The sequence below is a fragment of the Callospermophilus lateralis genome, chromosome Y, assembly GCF_048772815.1.
Source record: "Callospermophilus lateralis isolate mCalLat2 chromosome Y, mCalLat2.hap1, whole genome shotgun sequence".
NCBI classification, from domain to species: Eukaryota; Metazoa; Chordata; class Mammalia; order Rodentia; family Sciuridae; genus Callospermophilus; species Callospermophilus lateralis.
This window is the reverse complement of record NC_135326.1, coordinates 6,920,688-6,940,445: the sequence shown is the minus strand read 5'-3', so window position 1 is coordinate 6,940,445 and position 19,758 is coordinate 6,920,688. Positions and strand designations below refer to the sequence as shown.

Sequence of the window (19,758 nt, the reverse complement as noted above, 5' to 3'; positions counted from 1 at the left end):
GGTCTCTTCAGATTAGTTTTGTTAGGCTTTGTGGTTCTGTTCTAGAGCATCCAGCACCTGCCTTTTCAACAGTGAGGCCCATGCAGTGAGATCCCAAGTTCCAGTGGCAGGTCCCTGGAATCTCTGCTGCCTGGAGGCTGCCAGCCTTTTCCCCTCTCAGAACTGACAGCAGCTCTCTCCTTGGTAACATGTCATTAGCATGTTTTGCATGAGAATGAACAGCCAGCCTAGCATGAATATCAATTGCCAGGACTCTGGAATTCAACTGCCTTTGAAATGTTCCTTTGTGTGGCTTACCTCTCTGCTCCAGGGTCATTCTTCTATGCTGCGACACAGAGTCCCTAAGTCATCTTATTGTCCTGCTTTTTTTTTATTGACCTGCTATCACTATTTACTTTATTGTAGAAAGTACAAAAAAGGAATAAACATATTTTTAAAATAAACTAAATGATGATAGCAGGTCCAGAGATACACATATATAACACAGACGTGAATGTGTTACACACACCCACGTACACACAACATACAGAACGATATGGCACCTGTATGTGACATACTAACACGGGCACACACACACTCCATACATATGTGACTACACTCATACAACACAGATGCACCACGTGCATACAAATGCTCATTATCTACTAAGTTGTCTCTTGGATCCCTAAATTCCTGGGGGATTTTTTGTCCTTTTTTCATGTTTGTCACCATGACCTGATTGCCTGGTTTCTTAACTAGGACAATTAAAACCAGTTAGTGCTTTTATAGCTTAGAGTTTGCAGGTTTGTCAGAATCAAGAAAAAAAGGAGGAAGGTGGGAAACAAATGGCCCTGAGGTTATCGTGCCTACCTAAATAAAAAACATCAAGGTGGAGTACCACGTGCTAGGCTTCTAGAATTGAAGGGCTGCTGTAGCTCACACCACTCCCCTAGAGAACAGAACACTCATCTCCCACATAGGATGTCCCTTAGTAAGGCAGGGAGGAGGCTGTGGAACGTTTTTAGTGGATCTTTTGCTCTGAGTCATTATTCCCTTCTCAAAGGGATTTTGTCCCCAGCAAGTGAGTTTACCTTTAGCAGGTGAATTCTCTGCCATTTGTGGGTGGATTGCAGAGCACTCCAGCCTGAGATCAGAGGTCAGCAGTAAGAGATGGCTTTGTAAGTAGAGCTCCTTTTTTAAATCAGTATGCTTCCCGGTAGCCAAAGGCATGTAGATTTGGGGCAAAAATTGCAGCTCATTTAATTTTCCTTTTATGTGATATGGTGGCTATTTATTAAATAACAGATACTAGGTGCTTTTAGATGGGCCTATGGATGCTAGATTTTAGGAGTTTTAATAAGAAAAATTCACATACACCTCAGCTTTTTAAAATGAAGTGAAATATTGAAATGAAACTGGGAGACCTGACCCATGAGTTGCACCTCTTGGAATGCATCTTCAATTTGACAGCATCAAATGTCATCCTATTTTATAACCAGACAAGTGCTAAACTGGTTATTGTTCTCTAAGCCGTTCATTGTGGTATACAATTTTTTTTTTATGAAACTTTAAATTAGAAGTTTCCGTGAGTGTCAAGCTAATACAGTTAAAAATCAAACTTCTGAGTTGGGTTGATACTTTCTTAAGCTCTAAGTCGGTTGCTGTGTTGCATCAGAACATTCATGCCCTCTTTCAAGGTTCAGTGGGATTTAAGCTCTTCTGCCCTTCTCAAGATTTTGAGAACTTTAGCCCTGACTTTGGAGTAGTAGGGTCCAGCTCCTTCTGAGGCTGTGGTGATACAGGGGAGCAGGAGGGCACTGATCTATGGAACGTTTTCTTCTTTAGAGCATCTGTTAACCCTGGTAGGGACCCTTCTCCCCCACCCAGGACATTGCAGGACCGGCACCAACAGGGCTCTAGATTCCAGTACTGCACATGCCAACTGTAGCACCCAGATTAACACATATCATGTCCAGATTGCTCCAAGACATGGTTCAGAAGTAGGTGCATCTCCTGGGCCTTAAGGCCAGCCCTGGAGTGAAGCTCCTTTGCACTGGGTCTGGTGAAGGTTTCCACTGTTCTGTTTATTAGTAAATAGGTTATGTCTCTCTCTCTTTTTTTTTTTTTTGCTTTAACTAGATCTTTTTTAAAATTTGTTTTAATTAGTTATACCTGATAGTAGAATGCATTTATGCACTTTGATATATCATACATAGATGGGATAAAATTTCTCATTTTTTCAGAGTGTACATGTTGCAGAATCATATTGGTCATGTAGTCACACATATGCATACAGTAATAATGTCTGTTTCATTCTACTATCTTTCCTATCCCCACATCCCCTTCCTTCCCCTCCCATCACTTCCTTTTACCTAATCTAAGGTAGCACTGTTTTTCCCTAGTACCCCCTGCCCTATTGTGAATTAGCATCCGTGTATTAGAGAAAACATTCAGCCTTTGGTTTTGTGGGATTGGCTTATTTCATTTAGCATGATATTCTCCAACTCCAACCATTTACTGGCAAATAATTTCACTCTTCTTTAAAGCTGAGTAATGTTCCATTGAGTATATATACCACATTTTCTTTATCCATTCATCTGTTGAGGGACACCTAGGTTGGTTCCATTGTCCAACTATTGTTAATTGAGCTGCTATAAACATTGATGTGGCTGTGTCACTATAATATGTTGATTTTAAGACCTCTGGGTATAAACCAAGGAGTGGGATAGCTGGGTCAGATGGTGGCTCCATTCCCAGTTTTCTGAGGAATCTCCATACTGCTTTCCATAGTAGTTGCACTAATTTGCATTCCCATCAGCAATGTTTGAGTGTACCTTTTTCACCACATCCTCACCAACATTTATTGTTGCCTGTATTCTTGATGAGTGCCATTCTGACAGGAATGAGATGAAATCTTAAGAGTAGTTTTGATTTGCATTTCTCTAATTACTAGAGAAATTACCTTTTCATATATATGTTGATAATTGTATTTCTTCTTCTGTGAAGTATCTGTTCAGTTCCTTAGCCCATTTATTGATTGGTTTGTTTTTTTGGGTTTTTTTTTTTTTTTTTTTTTTGGTGTTAAATTTTTTTGAGATCTTTATATATCCTAGAGATTAATGCTTTATCGGAGGTGCGTGTGGTAAAGATTTTCTCCCAATCTGTAGGCTCTCTCTTCACATTATTAATGTTTACTTTGCTGAGAAGAAGCTTTTAATTTGAATCCATCCTATTTATTGATTCTTGATTTTACTTCTTGACCTTTGGGAGTCTTTCCTGTTTAGGACGTCAGATCCTAGGTTGACGTGGTGAAGATTTGGGCCTATTTTTTCTTCCATTAGCTTCAGTGTCTCTAGCTATTCTAGTGCCTAGTTGATTTTTGTGCAGGGTGAGAGATAGAGGTTTAATTTAATTTTGCTACATATAGATTTTCAATTTTGCCAGCACCAATTGTTGAATAGGCTATCTTTTCTCCAGTGAATGTTTTTGGCAACTTTGTCTAGTATTAGATTTAGATAACTGTATTTATGTGAGTTAGTCTCTGTGTCCGCTATTCTGTACCATTGGTCTACAAGTCTATTTTGGTGCCAATACCATTGTTGTTTTAGTTACTATAGTCTACAAATTTCTAGAGACATATGACCTACCCAAACTGAATGAAGAGGTCAAACATAATTTAAACAGGTCAATTTCAAGTAATGAAATAGAAAATGCCATCAAAAGCCTACCAACCAAGAAAAATCCAGAACCAGATGGATTCTCAGCTGAGTTCTACAAGACTCAAAAAAGAATTAACACCAATACTCCTCAAAGTATTCCATGAAATAGAAAAGGAGGGAACCCTTCCAAACTCATTCTACGAGGCTAATGTCACCCTGATACCAAAACCAGACAAAGACATATCAAGGAAAGAAAAATTCAGACCAATATCCCTGATGAACATAGATGCAAAAATTCTCAATAAAATTCTGGCAAATCGCACACAAAAACATATTAAAAAGATAGTGCACCATGATCGAGTGGGATTTATCCAAGGGATGCAGGGTTGGTTCAACATATGGGAATCAATAAACATAATTTATCATATTAATAGACCTAAAAGCAAGAATCATATGATCATCTCAATAGATGCAGAAAAAGCACTTGACAAAATTCAGCACACCTTCATGTTCGAAACACTAGAAAATCTAAAGATAGTAGGAACATACCTCAACATGGTAAAAGCTATATATGCTAAACCCAAGGCCAGCATCATTCTAAATGGAGAAAAAATTGAAAGCATTCCTGCTAAAAACTGGAACAAGACAAGGAGGTCCTCTTTCACCACTTCTATTCAACATCATCCTTGAAACTCTAGCCAGAGCAATTAGACAAAAGAAAGAAATTAAGGGGTTACAAATAGATAAAGAAGAACCCAGACTATCACTGTTTGCTGATGACATGATTCTATATTTAGAAGATCCAAAAAATCCACCAGAAAACTTCTAGAACTAATAAATGAATTCAGCTAAGTAGCAGGATATAAAATCAACGCCCATAAATCAAATGCATTCCTAAACATCAGTGATGAATCCACTGAAAGAGAAATTAGGAAAACTTATTCCATTGACAATAGCCTCAAAAAACAAACAAAAAAAAAACTATCTAACAAAAGAGGTGAAAGAACCTCTGCAATGAAAACTATGGAACACTAAGGAAAGAAATTGAGGAAAACCTCGGAAGATGGAAAGATCTCCCATGCTCCAGGATAGGCAGAATATTGTCAAAATGGTCATACTACCAAAATTGTTAAACAGATTTAATGCAATTCCTATTAAAATCCCAATGACATTCTTTGTCGAAATAGAAACAGCAATCTTGAAATTTATTTGGAAAAATAAGAGACCCAGAAAAATAAGAGACCCAGAATAGCTAAAGCAATCCTTAGCAAGAAAATACCAGAATACAATACCAGAACTTAAGCTGTACTACAGAGCTATGTCTCTTATTGGCACCGAGGCTCTCTACTGGGTGTCTGTTTGCTGCCCTAGTTTGGGTCTCCTTAATTACTGAGAGGTCCTTTTATTGGGTGATGCTGGGGATCAAACCCAGGGCCTGCCTTTCCCATGGGCAAGTGATGGACTGCTGAGCTACATGCCAGCCCTCAAGTCATTTTGTTTTAAATGGAAAAAGCTACTTCCTTAAATCTGAGTTCTGTTTTATTACTCTTTGATGGAAGGAAGGAATGTGTGGGCAAAGGTAGGGCCGGCTCGTTTGTTGCACATTTGACAGTTGTAAGCTTCAGCGACGGCACTGATGAACATGTAAGCATGCATATGAAGTCTGCCTCTGTGTGTGACACGTTTTATGTATGTATATGTGTGTAAATACCTGTGTTCATGTGACACGAAAGATCCATGAGACATGGTTGGTTTCCAAAGAAAATTGCCTTTGTTTTTCTCGTTTATCTTATCATATGACTGGTTTTAAAGGTTTTTTGAGTGAATTGATTGGCAGCCCATCTGAGAAAGGTCTCCCCCTGTGTATATTACAGGTTCCCGTAAAGCCACATAAAAATATAAGTTGAAGTATATAGTTCTGAACAGAGCTGAGAATTTTCATATAGAAAACTTGGTTTTCTAAAACTTTCATGACACTTTTTATTGAAAAAGTGCAGTTGGTGTGTGTGCTCATGCGTCTTGATGCCTTGTGTTCTATGGTATACCACACCAACATACAGCCTCATGTTGTCTTCTGGGGATGAGGTATGAGAAAGCCTATGTGCATTTAAGTCCTTAAAGTGGTTTAAGGGGATTGTCAAGGGTTTCAGGTGCATGCAGGGAGAGTGCTAATTGGAATTCTTGACTTATTCTTTTGCATTCTTCCTCTAGGCAAGCAGATGCCCAGGGTCTGGCAGTGAGCCCAGGAGCACCACAGGACCCACCAGATCAGAACCCACAGACCCCGTTCACATTGTCTGAATCATCCCACACTTGGGAAGCCCCAGAGCTGCCCCAGGAGGGCCGGGGCCGAGCAGGGACTCTACCCCGAGATTATAGGTACTCAGAAGAGAACACACGGGAAGACTCAGGACCTCTGACCCAGGGAACCCCTTCGTCCCCACATGCTCAGGGAGAGGATTCGTGGCCAGTGAGCACAGCAGCACTCCCCAAGAGGCCGGCCCCGCAGAGGCCTCCACCGCCCAAGCGCGAGCCCAGGAAGTACAGTGCACCTGCAGACGCTCAGCCGGCTGCTCCTGGCAGGCCCATCCCAGCGCCGTCCCCTGTGTCCCTGGAGGCGTGTGTGACCCACCAGCCCCTCTCCCAAAGCCCCTCTGTGTTCAGCAGTACCCAGCCTCAAGACACCCCAAAGGCTACCACCCATGAGTGTGACATCCAGCATGTGAAAGAAGACACGTCCCATCCTCAACCAGAAGCACTGCCCCCTTCCAGGTTCCAGCACCTACAGGCAACAGCCATGGAGACCTCTCGCTCCCCCTCGCCTCAGTTCGCCCCCCAGAAGCTGACAGACAAACCCCCCCTGCTCATCCAAGATGAGAATTCAACAAGGTATTGCCCTGTGGCGGTGGCAGCATGTGTTCATCCTGTTTCTCCTATAGGTGCTGGTTTCAGTGACTCCTTCCCAGGTGGTTTGCAACTGGTGCCTTGCAGTAGCTTAAGACATCGGATTTAAAGTTGGTCCTGGGAAATAACTGTTGGAGGGAAATTACTTGGAATTTTAACTCAGGGGGCTGCTCTTTTCCAATGAGAAAAGCCATTCTCTTCACCTGAGCAGAATGCATTTATATCCATGTCACCCACAGGTATTTGCAGTCTAGGGATGTATTTTTCTTGCACATATAGTACTTAGCTGGGGATATAGCTCAGTGGTAGAGCCCTTGTCTCAAGGGCCTATGTATCATCTTCTGTACTCCAGAATAAATAAGCAAATAAACATACTCACTTTTTTCTGCACTTTTTTTAAATGGTAAAAAACTAAGCAACTTGGGCTGGGGCTATAGCTCAGTGGTAGAGCACTTGTCTCACAGGTGTGAGACCCTGGGTTCGATCCTCAGCACCACATAATAAATAGATAGATAGATAGATAGATAGATAGATAGATAGATAGATAAAAGCTAAGCAGTCAGGTATGGTGGTACAGTGTACAGACCTGTAATTTCAGCAACTCAGGAGGCCAGCCTGGGCAACGTAGCAAAAAATGAATCAGAAGGGCTGGGTAGAACCCTTGTCTCAAGGGCCTGGGTACCATCCTCTGTACTCAAAACAAATAAATAAAATTTTAAAACACATCCAAGATTGAGTTGTGGAAGTCTGGCTAGGTTTTTTCCTCCCGGCACCAGTAGATGGCTCTCTTTCCCCAGAGTATTCTTTCAAAACACTTAGGCTCCGATAGCCTTTTGGGCACAGTCTCCATGAACATGGCCCAGCTCGGTACCTCTGAGAGCAGCAAGCATTTTTTGTCCTGGGTGAGGCCCTGTGGTGTTGGCCAGGAGTCTTCTTCCCATTCTCTCTCTTTGGGTGCTGTTGGAGCCTCCCTGGCTCCTTTTACCAGGCCCTTCCCACCTCACCACCCCCTTTTTTAAGGAAGCGTGTGCCCCTCGTTGGGTAGCAAGTTCACTATTTATTGCGGAGATGATCATCACAGTCATTTGAAAATCTATGCAAAAGGTAGCCTGAGGTGTTCGGTGGAGGGTGGGATGCACTTGTAGAATCTTTGAAGTAGGACCCATGGGCGGAAGTGCCCAGTGCGGACTCCAAGGGGCCCTGAGGACATTCTCAAGCAGGTGTGTGCCAACCTGCACTGAGAAACCCTGACCTGAAGCACTCATAATGATTCTGTGAAAAATGCCAATTTGCTATATTTAACCAAGCAGGGATTATTAAAGTTTGCACTATCACTGGAATAAAAACAAATGAACATTAAACAGACCTCATATTCCTCCACAAACCCAAGAAGATCCCCTCAAATGCCTATAGGTGTGTGGCTGACAATTTTAATTAGACAGTTCAGGGTCTAGAGACCCCATGAGGAATCAGATGGGGAAAACCTCTCAACCACCTCTGTCTTTATCTAGGACATATGATCTGGCAGCTCCTTATAGGTGGGTGGTTGATCAGGGATCTTAATCAGGTTCCCTGTTGGGAAGGGGCCCACCAGTCTGAGTGCTGGGTTGGAGTCCATCTATTGCAAGGATTTCAGAGGACAACTCTTCTCTTTCCAGAATCGAGCGGGTGATGGACAACAACACCACCGTGAAGATGGTGCCCATCAAGATCGTGCACTCAGAGAGCCAGCCTGAGAAGGAGAGCCGCCAGAGCCTGGCGCGCCCAGCTGAGCTGCCTGTGCTGCCCAGTGGTCTGGAGAGAGATCAGATCAAGACTCTGAGCACATCCGAACAGTGCTACTCCCGCTTCTGCGTGTATACCCGCCATGGTGCTGAGACTGAGGCCCCACACAAGGCCCCTTCTCTGGAGCCCCAGCCCTCCAGCACCCCCATACCACCTGCAAAGAATGTCTGTGCCTCCCCTCCTGGGCTCAGCTACATGAAGACTAAAGAGAAGACCATTGAAGACCTGAAGTCGGAGGAGCTGGCCAGGGAGATTGTGGGAAAGGATAAATCCCTGGCTGATATCCTGGATCCCAGCGTGAAAATCAAAACCACCATGGACCTAATGGAGGGAATATTCCCCAAAGATGAACATCTCCTAGAGGAAGCACAGCAGCGGAGGAAGCTGCTCCCCAAGATCCCCTCTCCCAGAACCACGGAGGAGAAGTGAGTGGATGTCACTTTCCAGCGGGTGCATGATTCTGCCCAGAGCTGCTTTGGCTTAAAAAGGGAGGAGGGGCACATCTGCTGTGATTCCAGTCTTTGGGGCACAGATTTTCATAATGGTTTCCATTGCTTAGCACTTTTGAGAGCATCCCAGTAGAAAAGGCAGAAGTTTAAAGCACTCTCCCTGGGCATGGTGACTTTGGGGCCTGGCTTAGGCATGATAATACAAGCTGCAGCAGCTGAGCTCCTTGGCTTGAGGCTGGCATGATATGACAATGAGCACAGGTCTCCTTTCCCCTAAGAGAGATTCTCAGTAGAGGCCATTGTGTGCCCCAGAGGGCACTTGGCAATTTCTGAAGACATGTTTGGCTATCATGCTGGAGAGGGGAGTGCTCCTGTCATCTAGTGAGAAGAGACCAGGCATGCTTCTGTCAACCCACATGCCCTTAGTGCTGAGGCTGAGAAACCCTGCCTTAGTATGAGAGGCCATCTGTCCATCTGTTTGTCTTCTGTCTCTCTCTCTCCCTTTATTCCTGTCTTCTATTGACCTATCAACTATTTTTTCTGTTTAACCTGTATGCTGCCTGTCTGTTCGACTTTCTATCTTTCTGAAGCACATCACAAATCTTGCTTCTTGGCTGAGGATGGGATGGATATTGAACAGCTCTTTCATTCTTTAGAGTTTTTTTTTTTTTTTTTTTTTTTTTTAAAGCATTTCAGTTTACTAGGGGCTTAGGGTGTAGCTCCATGGTAAAAGCTAGCATGTATAAGACCCTGGGTTTAGTTCCTGGCACCAGGAAGCATGTGCGTAAGTACACACGCATGCACGTGTGTTCTCTCTCTCTCTCTCTTTTATATATATATATATCACACACACAAAAAAAAAAAAAAAAAGGGAAAAAACCAAAAACAAAAACTGTGATTCATAGACTAAGTATCTATTTGGTGAGGAGTTTTGTTTTAGTTTTAACCTCATGACTACCTTTTTTCCTCCTCTTTGGCTACCTCATCTCCCTGGCTGGTGTCTTTCTGGTAGCACCAACTTTTATTTGTCACAACCCAGGGACATGTCTGTACATCTGGTTGCAGTTAATTGAAGTTCTGACCTCCTTACCCAGGAAGGAAGAGCCAAGTGTGCCTGCCTCTGTGTCTCTGGCCACCAATTCCACCTATTACAGCACATCAGCCCCCAAGGCGGAGCTACTGATCAAGATGAAGGACCTGCAGGAGCAGCAGGAGCCTGAGGAGTACTCGGGGAGTGACTTGGACCATGACCTGTCTGTGAAGAAGGTAGGAAAGAGGAATTCCAAAATATAATTATACTTTAAGCTGGGTGTGGTGGCAGGCATCTGGAGCCCAGTTTGCCCTGGAGGCTGAGATAGGAGGATGGCTTGAGCCCAGGAATTCAAGGCCAGCCTGTCTCACAAAAAACGAAATGTGCTGAGGGAAACAGGCAGGCAGGAGGTGTTGGGACCACACTTTTCTACCCTAGCAGAAACTCTACACCACATTTCTGAGGGCATTTGTGTTTAGCTTTCATGCAGGACAAGGAAATGTGGGACAACTTTAGAAAGCCCTTTATGATGAATTCTTTGTTCTCATCTTTCTGTAAGAGTCTTTCTGCCATCTTTTTCTAATAAGAGTCAATGTCAAATTAGGTAAAGTGGATAAATTAATTTTAAGTTAAATAGATAGTTCCTTTCTACCACAATTAAAATCCAGGGGACCTAATTGTCTGACCATCAGTGAGTCACCTGTCTTCCTTGAATATCAATTTCAAATATCTGTAACTCAATGTTTGATCATAAATCAAACAAACAATGGATCAAAAAGTACCTTGTCAGCCAAAAGCCATCAGGTGTTCAACTCCTAAGAATTCACTCAGGCCCTTGAGAGTTGAGTAGACAAAATACTTCTGCTCATCTCATGGGAGAGATGAACAGCAACCACAAAGATAAATATATGATACAGGTATAGCAAACCTGGCCCACCACCTGCTTATGTAAATAAAGTTTTATTCACACAGCCACATCCATTCATTTACAGAGGGTCGATGGTGGCTTTCATAGGATGGCAAAATTGACTGATTACAACAGTAATCTAATAGCCTGCAAAGTCTAAAATAATATTTTCTGTTCCCTGACAGAAAGTTTGTACATCCTTGACTCACTATGTCAAGGCATAGAGACACATGAGTGTGACCTAGAGGAGGTTGTAATGAGGGGGTTACTGTAATGAGAGAACCAGACTGACATCAGGGGCAAACTCTGGGATGTCTAATAGAGGCAGAAGGAGATTTGGTGGGTGCAGAGGCCCTACAGCAGGCAAGCCTGGGAACAAGTTTTTGGAGAAGCAGAAGAGGCCAGGGGCTGGAGCTATGTGGACAAGGGGTCAGCTTGGAGATGAGGTACAAATAGTACTCGATTTGTGGACAATCATGACAGTCACTGTAGGGACAGAGTTGTATCAATGCCAATGTCACTGCTAAAATGTCAGCTTTAAACCTTCACATGTATCACTAGCCAGACATGTGACATTAGAGTAATTACCTGTTATATTTAGCATAAAGAGACTATGGCATTGTCAAATAAAACTAGGCTCAGAGGGCAGCATGTGGTGTTTATTTTAAGGGCCTTGAGTTTGCTATAATTATCAGTACTGGGGTAAGAAAAGGAGGTAACCAGTATTGGGGTAGGAGGGGATCGGTACTTTTAATGCAAGCTGAGGACCCAGCATAATGGAAGGAATTTGTATAAAAAAATACTGATTTGTTTTTTAAAACAAGACCTTTGTAAACAATTATGTTCAGAATCTATGTCGTTAGTGATTTAAAAAATATTACTGGGCTGGTGATATAGCTCAGTGGTAGAGTGCTCACCTAGCACGTGTGAGGCCCTGGGTTCCATCCTCAGCACCACATAAAATAAATGAGTAAAATAAAGGTATTGTGTCCAACTACAACTAAAAATTAATTTTTAAAAAATTACTGACTGGTTTTAATCATGATAGATATATTATGAAGGGCACTATTTTCACTTTAGGAAACAATAATTTTTTGGTTCGAGGAATTAAATAGGGAAATGGAAAGTGAGAGTTTTGGACTTGGGGCTTTTAGAGATGTTACTCTGGCTCAGGGTAACATTGCTTTATTCTGATCACAAAATCTCCTCTTTTTTTAAAAAAAAAAAAAGAACCGAAAACTTTTTCAGTTGTTTCTCATAAAACAAGAAAAGTCAGCCAGGCTTGGGTGCATGCTGTAATCCTAGCTACTCAGGAGGCTGAGGCAGGGGATCACAAGTTCACAGCTAACCTGGACAATTTAGTAAAACCCTGTTTCCAAAAAATTAAAAGGCCTGGGGACATTACTCATTGGTAGAATGTTACTATATTTAATCCCCATCACCATAAAAACTGCAGGACATACAAGTAAAACCATACAGTCTGAACCATTTCAATTTAGCTCTAGCCTAATATAGAGGACTACCTATATTAGGCTGTCTAAGACCCTGGGTTCAGGGTCTTAGACAGGATGTAATGGATTTTGTAAGTGGATGCCTGGATGCCACCCACCTCCATCTGGGTGCCACTCTGTCCCTCTGCTCTGAGTTGGGATCCTTCTTCACCAGAAATGACTGCTTTGGGACAGAGTGAGTTACTGTGAGGTCGAAGCCAACTTAGATTTTCAGTTGAATAAACATATGTTTGGCCATTGTACATGCTATATAAATCACAGCACTCTGTGCTGTCAGCAATTCTGCAGTCCTATTTTTTTCCCTTGATTTGACAGGCTCCTGCTACACTCTTTTTCCCCCCGTGTCCAGTACTCACACATTCATGATGTCATGCTTGTTCACAGAGCATACACCAGTAGAGGTATGTCTACCAGTTAGCATAGTGTACATCAGGATTTGATTGGCTACCTACTCTATAGCTGCTTAATAAGGGAAAATAGCAAAACCCCAATTGCACGTTGTCCTCTATGTTTGCAGTGCTGGGGATAGAACCCAGGGCTTCAAACATGCTAAGCAAGTGCTTTACCACTAAGCCACACTGCCAGCCTCCTTTTATATGTGAGTGTGTGTGTGTGTGTGTGTGTGTGTGTGTGTGAGAGAGAGAGAGAGAGAGAGAGAGAGAGAGAGAGAGAGATCCATTTTCCATTGCTATAACAGTATGTCACCAACTAAAATTTATGAAGAATAGAGATTTTAGCTCAAGGTTCTGGAGGCTGGAAGTTCAAGAGCATGGTGCTGGCACCTGACAAAGGCCTTCTTGCTGCATTGTAACATGGTGGAGAGCATTGTATGGTAAGAGTGTAGGCCACTAGCTCAGATCTCCCTTCCTCTTAAAAAGCCACTTATGCCATCACAGGAGTCCCACTCTCATGACCCCAACCCTAATTACCTTCCCATACCAGGCCTTCAAATGCTGTCAACATATGAAAGTGTGAGGGAGTGGGGGCTCTTAAGCAGGGATACAATGTATGAGAGATTCTGGTGGCCTATAAGGAAGCATCATGCTAGGTGGGCTAAGTAAGTTTTTACATCTGGGGTAGCTTAGGTGGACTCTGCCTACCTTATAGGCATTCTTCAGGAAGCGGTTTAAATTTCAGGTCTCTGAGGTTTACAACTTCCTTTTTAAACAAGGAAGTGAATGAAAAGCCCAGAAAGAAAAGGCCTTGCTTTGTCCATGGAATGAAACCAAAGAAGGGTGTCTGGGGCTAAGCCAGTTGGAGAAAGAGAGGAGTCCTGGGAGCCAACCCCCAAGCTTTGGCCCATCTCAGTGGAGAGGTAGAGGCAGCATGTGCTTGGCTACCCCATAGTCTTATCCTGGCCTTCTGGAATGCCACGTGCTACAGAAAAGAAATGGGTAGGCTTGTTGGGCAGCACATTCCACAGTGGTGAAACCTCAGCACCCTGCCTGATGTTGAGAGCCATTTATATTTATGTGCAACCCTGAGTCAGGTCTTGTCTCAGAATCCTTGGAAGCCAGTATCTGTACCTTTTAATGGCCCTTTAACAAAAGGAATATATTTTTAAATAAAAATTTGTATAAGACATCAAAGAAGGAATTTAGACTCTTCAGAGTGCCCAGTTTCAGGGCAGTCCAGTCGAGGTGGGTTTTGAAGGACAGTTTTCATGCACTGGTGTGAGATCTTCATCACATTCATTCTTCAGTTGATAGCACTGAATAATTATTAAGAGGCTGGGGGTAGGTAGCTCAATGGTAGAATATTGCGTAGCATGCCACACCCTTGCGTCAAAACAAACATATAACACTGGCTAGGGGTCCTCTTCTGTCCGAGGTATCTCCGTTGACTGAAATTAGTTACTTAAGTCAGTACTGGCATCAGGTAAGAATCTGGAAAGTTCTCTATACTTTCTGTTTTGTGCTTTTCTCTCAAATGATCAGTATCTAAAATATGGCATTTTCTCAGCTATGGGATTTGAAGGTGCATTTTAAATAATTTATTAGTTCATTTTAGTTATACATAATGTTAGGGTTCATCTTGGCATAATTATATAAGCATGGAATACAATTTCCTCCAATTCAGTCACTGGTATTTTCCCTTTCCCTCCCCTTCATTCTCCCCATTTCCTTTTCTCTACTCTTAGTGATCTTTCTTATATTTATATATATTTTTTAATTAATGCATCATAAATATACTTGAAGATGAAATTCACTGTGGTATATTTGTAAATATACATAGGAAAGGTTGTTCAGATTCATTCCACACTTCTTCCCTCTTCGCATTCCTCCTCTCCCCCACCCTACAATCCCCTTTCTCTAATCCACTGATCTCTCTCCTATTTTCATGGAAACCACCACGGCCTTCCATCTCACCCACAACTTTCTTTTTTCCTTATTTTGGCCAGCTTCTGCGTATCAGATTTTTGGGGGTCTGGCATATTTCACTTGGCATAATGAATATGGTTTAAACAATCTCTGCAGATAGTCTGGTGAACAGACACACAGGAGAATGTGTATGCATATGTACACGTGAGCACAACATAAAAGAAGGGCTGGGGTGTAGAAGAGTTTAGCATGCATGAGGCCCCAGGTTTAATCCCCAGTATGGGAGGGAGCAAAAAGGGAGAAATGAATCTAGACTCATATCTGTTTGGTTTGCGGGGGTGGGTTGTTTTTGTTAATTGTAAGGAGAAAATGTCTTGACATCCTGACCTAGAAAAGCCAAAGAAATTTATAAACTCCATGTGGTCCTTCTTAGGAGAATTGTGCAGATTAATCAGCAGTGAGACTGGCTGGCTGTAAAACAGCTTACCATTTAATCTGTGGCAGAGCCAGACATGCTGATCAACAGAAGGCAGATTGAACCTAGAGGATACAATCCCTGCTCTACCTTTCACATTTTGTGATCTTTTAAAAAAACGCTCGATGTTGTTGTGGGAGCTGGGATCTAGAGTTAGTGTTTACTACTTACATAGTTTCTACTGGGGAAGGTGGAGGGGCTGTGGAGGTGGGTACTGGTGACGGTTACACAGCAGTGTGAATATCCTTAATGTACACTTTAAAACTGCTTAAGATGAGGGCTGGGGCACCTCGTGAAGCCATGGGTTATATTCCAGCACTAAAAAGAAAAGGGAGGGGGCAGGAATAAAAATAGCAAGTCTTATGTATATTTTGCCATAATTAAAAAAAAAATAGTCATTTGTTTCCATTTCAAGTCAAAGTCAATATGTTATATTAAAAGACAACCCTTTACAGTCGCTGACATCCCTTTGTCTTAATTTTTAATTGCTAATTATATGTAGAGGGCACTTTGAATCCTAGGTTTTAGTACTAGACATGAAACTCAATAATTTGTGTGTAAATCTTTAATTTAGAAAATTCCAAAGGACAAAGCATAAAGTATCACATGGACTATGTGAATTCTTGCAAAGATACAGGTTGGAATGGCTTCTACTGTGAATAACTGGGACAACTCCAGTATTGTCCGATAGGACATTAACAGAATGAGAATAAGCTTTATTTTTCATTTATTTATCTGTGTAATTTTATGTATTCACTGTATTTATCAAATATCAATAATTTAGCCAGGAGTCCTCCTCCTTCCTCTAATCTTATAAAATTCCTCCATTGTTTGGTAATGTGAAAATTGATTTTCACTCAGTTCTGAATTCCACCCAGATGGCATGTGCGTCAAAGTAACTAGGGGCGCCTGGCTTGGGGCAGTGCTAATGAGTATGTCCATACCACCCTTGCCCCAATAGCAGGAACTCATCGACAGCATCAGTCGCAAACTGCAAGTGCTCCGGGAAGCCCGGGAGAGCCTGCTGGAGGATATCCAGGCCAACAACGCACTTGGTGACGAGGTGGAGGCCATCGCGAAAGATGTGTGTAAACCCAATGAATTTGACAAGTTCCGGATGTTCGTCGGGGACCTGGACAAAGTGGTGAACCTTCTGCTCTCGCTGTCAGGCCGCCTGGCCCGGGTGGAAAATGCCCTCAATAATTTGGATGACAGTCCATCTCCTGGTGACCGGGTATCTATAGACACATCCAGTTGGGAAATGGGAACAGGGCAGTCTTGTGGGAAGGCTGTCCTTGGGGTGTTGGGAAAGTCAGCTCTTTGAAGCCTAGCACTGTTTATATGTGGCCTGTCCACCTCCCAGTGCAAGATGCTATTGAAATGTCCAGTGCTCACCCACCTCTCTTTCCTTTTAATGTAGGGAAAGAGAATGTTAGATGAAGGGAATTGGGGTAGGAGTGCAAAGAATTGAGCCATTGTCACTGGGCTGCAGAGCTGCTGGGAGCCCTCCCAAAGAACATTGTCTCTCTTTGACATCTTTTTATTTATTCCCTCTAATCATTACTCACAATAATCTCTCCTTGGAACCCATGTCCATGGGCGGAGATTTTTCTCCTCCTGACTCAGCTGTTGATGGTGTTTTATGATTGCTGCTGCTGTGATTTAGCACCAGTGTGTCCAGAGGTCTAGAAAGAAGTAAAGGGCTTGTCTAACATTTCTCCCAGTCCTGAAGTGTGCTGCTCTGGGGACATTTCTCACTGGGTCTTTTAATTATATTATATGCAAAATAAGGGGAATAATATCTACCTTGTTGGCTTTACCTCATAGGATGAATATCAGAAAAGCATCTAATTTCATTGTTTGCACACAGTTGGCCTTCAAAATAATCACCCTTATGATTAATAAAATGCCCACCACCCTATCCATCTCAGTAGCTTCCAGGCACTAATGAGGCCTGCTGATTTTTTACAACCTGAACTGCAATCCTTGAACCAGTTAGCATCTGTTTACCTTTTGATTGGAATGAATTGGCCTGACCTGGTCTCTTTCCATGAAAATATACGGTCTCCTTCTTCCGCACACCCGAGGACTTGGGTGTTCCACTGAAGCTGGCAGGACACTGTGAGTGCTTGTTGCTGTGGGCATTCCTCAGGAGTAGCATGATGAGGGCAGTTCCTGGTTTGGGACACTGTTTATTGTGATAATTCCTCTTCACTGACTTTTTTGTGTTTGGCACCTTGCAAAGTGCCACCGTGTCCTTGTGTTCTTTCCTTTGGCCGCTGTTCAGCACCCACTGCAACAGCGCAAAGCAACAGAACAGATACGCTGGTGCTTAGGTAAAAGTCAGGAACTCTGGCCGGGGGTGCCACTCAGTGGTACAGCCTGTGCTTGGCTTGCATGAGCTTGGCCCAAAGTCCAACCCCAGCACCAAAAAAGAAAGGAAGAAACTTGCTCCTTGTAAGCGAACGTTGACGTCTGCCAGCCTGAATATGGAGACAGAGAAAACGTTCATGTCATCCTTTCTGAGTTTTCCTTCAATTTGGAGTGGGTAGGGAAGCTAGCTGTGTTCTGTGAGCAGAGAGAGTGATTGTGAGTGTCATGTATTGGGAACAGGGTCTCCTGGTTCCCAAAAGAGGGCCCTTGTAGGAAGTGAGGGGAACTGATCCCAAGGCCTCTTTTAGTCCTCCCTTCTATCCTACTCTGCTCCTTAGTTTGTCCTTGTCTGGCAGTACACTCACAGGGTCTCTCTGGCACAAGGTTTAGAAATCCCACTCTGGAATTTCTTTAGGCCATTTCCCTTTCCCCAAATTGCCCACAGTGTTGTCAGGAGACGGCTTTGACACCAAATCCCCAACTTGTTTGCCCCTTATGAACATCTCAGAAGTCTGAGTTTCTGGTCACCTGATTACCCTTTTGCTCGTCATGATTTCTGTTGACTATTCAAGGCAGACAGGAAGAATGAGGCAGACAGTGGCAGGAGACCCACAGGGACCCCTAAGCCGCTCCCCAGAGGACTGAGGCAAGAGCCTGCCACAACCTCAGGGCTCATGCTGCCCATTTCCCGAACATTTCTGTGTGGATTCCATTGGATAACCTGATGGACAGCTGTGGGACCAGCCCCCCCAAAGCTGCCTGGTTTTCAGGGGGTTAGCTGGAACCCCTGCCTTAGTCGTGGCCCTCAACAGACTTCTTTCTCTCCCTGTCCCTCAACAGCAGTCGCTGCTCGAGAAGCAGAGGGTCCTCATCCAGCAGCATGAGGATGCCAAGGAACTCAAAGAGAACCTGGACCGCCGCGAGCGCATCGTGTTTGACATCCTGGCTGCCTACCTCAGCGAGGACAGCCTGGCAGACTATGCGCACTTTGTGAAGATGAAGTCGGCCCTCATCATTGAGCAGCGGGAGCTGGAAGACAAAATACACCTCGGGGAAGAGCAGCTGAAGTGCCTGTTTGACAGCCTGCAGCCCGAAAGAGGCAAATAAGAGACCTGTCCCCAGCAGAGGTCAGACACAAATCCTTCAAGCTCCGTTCCCAAGGATGCAAGTGGAAACCCCAGCCTGTATTTATGTCCCGGAGCGAGATTCCTCCGTATAGCACAGTGGCTAGTAGAAAAGCAATAATGTCCGTGTTTGTGTGGGATGTTTATTTAATTTTTTGATTTTGCTTTGGAATGCTGAGCAGAGTTTGTATCATGCATGACTCCACATGAAGCTGGCCTCTGCTGGCTGCGAGGCCCCATGGAGGACGTGGGCTGGGCCTGCGGTACATGCACGTGGTCATTTTCAGTAGTGGGCCTGCCGTTCCTCCTGTCCTCGGATGCCACACCGGCTCCGGGAAGTCACCAAGCATGTCCTGGGGGTGCCTGAGAGGGGAGATCCTGGCGCACTTTTCTTGTGACTCACCCGGACACGGGCTGCTGTGTTTTGTCCTTGCTCATCCAACAGTGTGGTCATCTGTTGTCTCTATCATCTGATGATGTTACCTGACCCAGCAAAACTCATGATGATGATGCTGATAATTAATTAATGTATGGGAAAGGTGGAAGGTTTCCTAATGGTTAAAAACCAGCTGTGAAATGAACAACCTACATATTGGGTGCATTCATTCGAATATTAAAATTGCCACTTAAATCGCATGCATGCTTTAAAACACACCCACACACAGAACAAATACCTGTAGTTCTCACTGACATCAGTATAATGTTTTCCAGCCAAGTAAAATTACGTGGTTAAAAGTATGTCCAGTAATAATGTTCTTGTTAGTTTCCCAAAACCTATGGAATATTTTTAAATGACTTTTCCACCCAGAACATTAACTTTGTGTGCATATGATCATTAATGATAATTGGCTTGTTTTCTCTTTTGTCCTCCAAGTCTGTTGTTGCCTGAGGGCTGCATTCCTTGTACTGGAAGACTTCTTCCTCTGGTTTTTCAGAGGTTCTATGGACTGTCTATTCCCACACTTGATCTTTTTCTGCCATAGTGTTTAAAGATTCTGTGCCCTATGTCTTGGTTGTAAAGAGAGTCTTACTCATTAAAACAATACTCATGCCTCGATTCCCAATTGACAAGTCATAGACTGGGAGAAAACACTTGCAAACCATGTCTCTGACAAAGGATTTGTATCCAGAATGTACAAAGAACTCCCCAAACCCAATGGTAGGGGGGGAAAAAACGGCCCAATTTAAAAAGTGGGCGAAAGACTTGGGCAGGCACTTCACCAAAGAGGATATATGCATGG

General features: G+C 43.4%; 1 protein-coding gene across 4 annotated transcripts in view; it reads left to right on the top strand.

Annotated features, from left to right (window-relative positions):
• Positions 1–18,518, top strand: part of LOC143639767 (protein Shroom2-like) — a 130,472-nt gene extending 111,954 nt beyond the window's left edge. The window contains exons 6-10 of one of the 4 annotated variants that reach the window (XM_077107828.1): positions 5,850–6,527; positions 8,201–8,752; positions 9,871–10,042; positions 15,982–16,254; positions 18,234–18,518. In XM_077107828.1, coding sequence (XP_076963943.1) covers positions 5,850–6,527; positions 8,201–8,752; positions 9,871–10,042; positions 15,982–16,254; positions 18,234–18,500 — 1,942 coding nt within the window. In that variant the 3' untranslated portion in view covers positions 18,501–18,518. The remainder of the gene's footprint in view (positions 1–5,849; positions 6,528–8,200; positions 8,753–9,870; positions 10,043–15,981; positions 16,255–18,233) is intronic. The other 3 variants (XM_077107825.1, XM_077107827.1, XM_077107826.1) reach the window with 3 other exon arrangements.
• Positions 18,519–19,758: the final 1,240 nt, after the last annotated feature.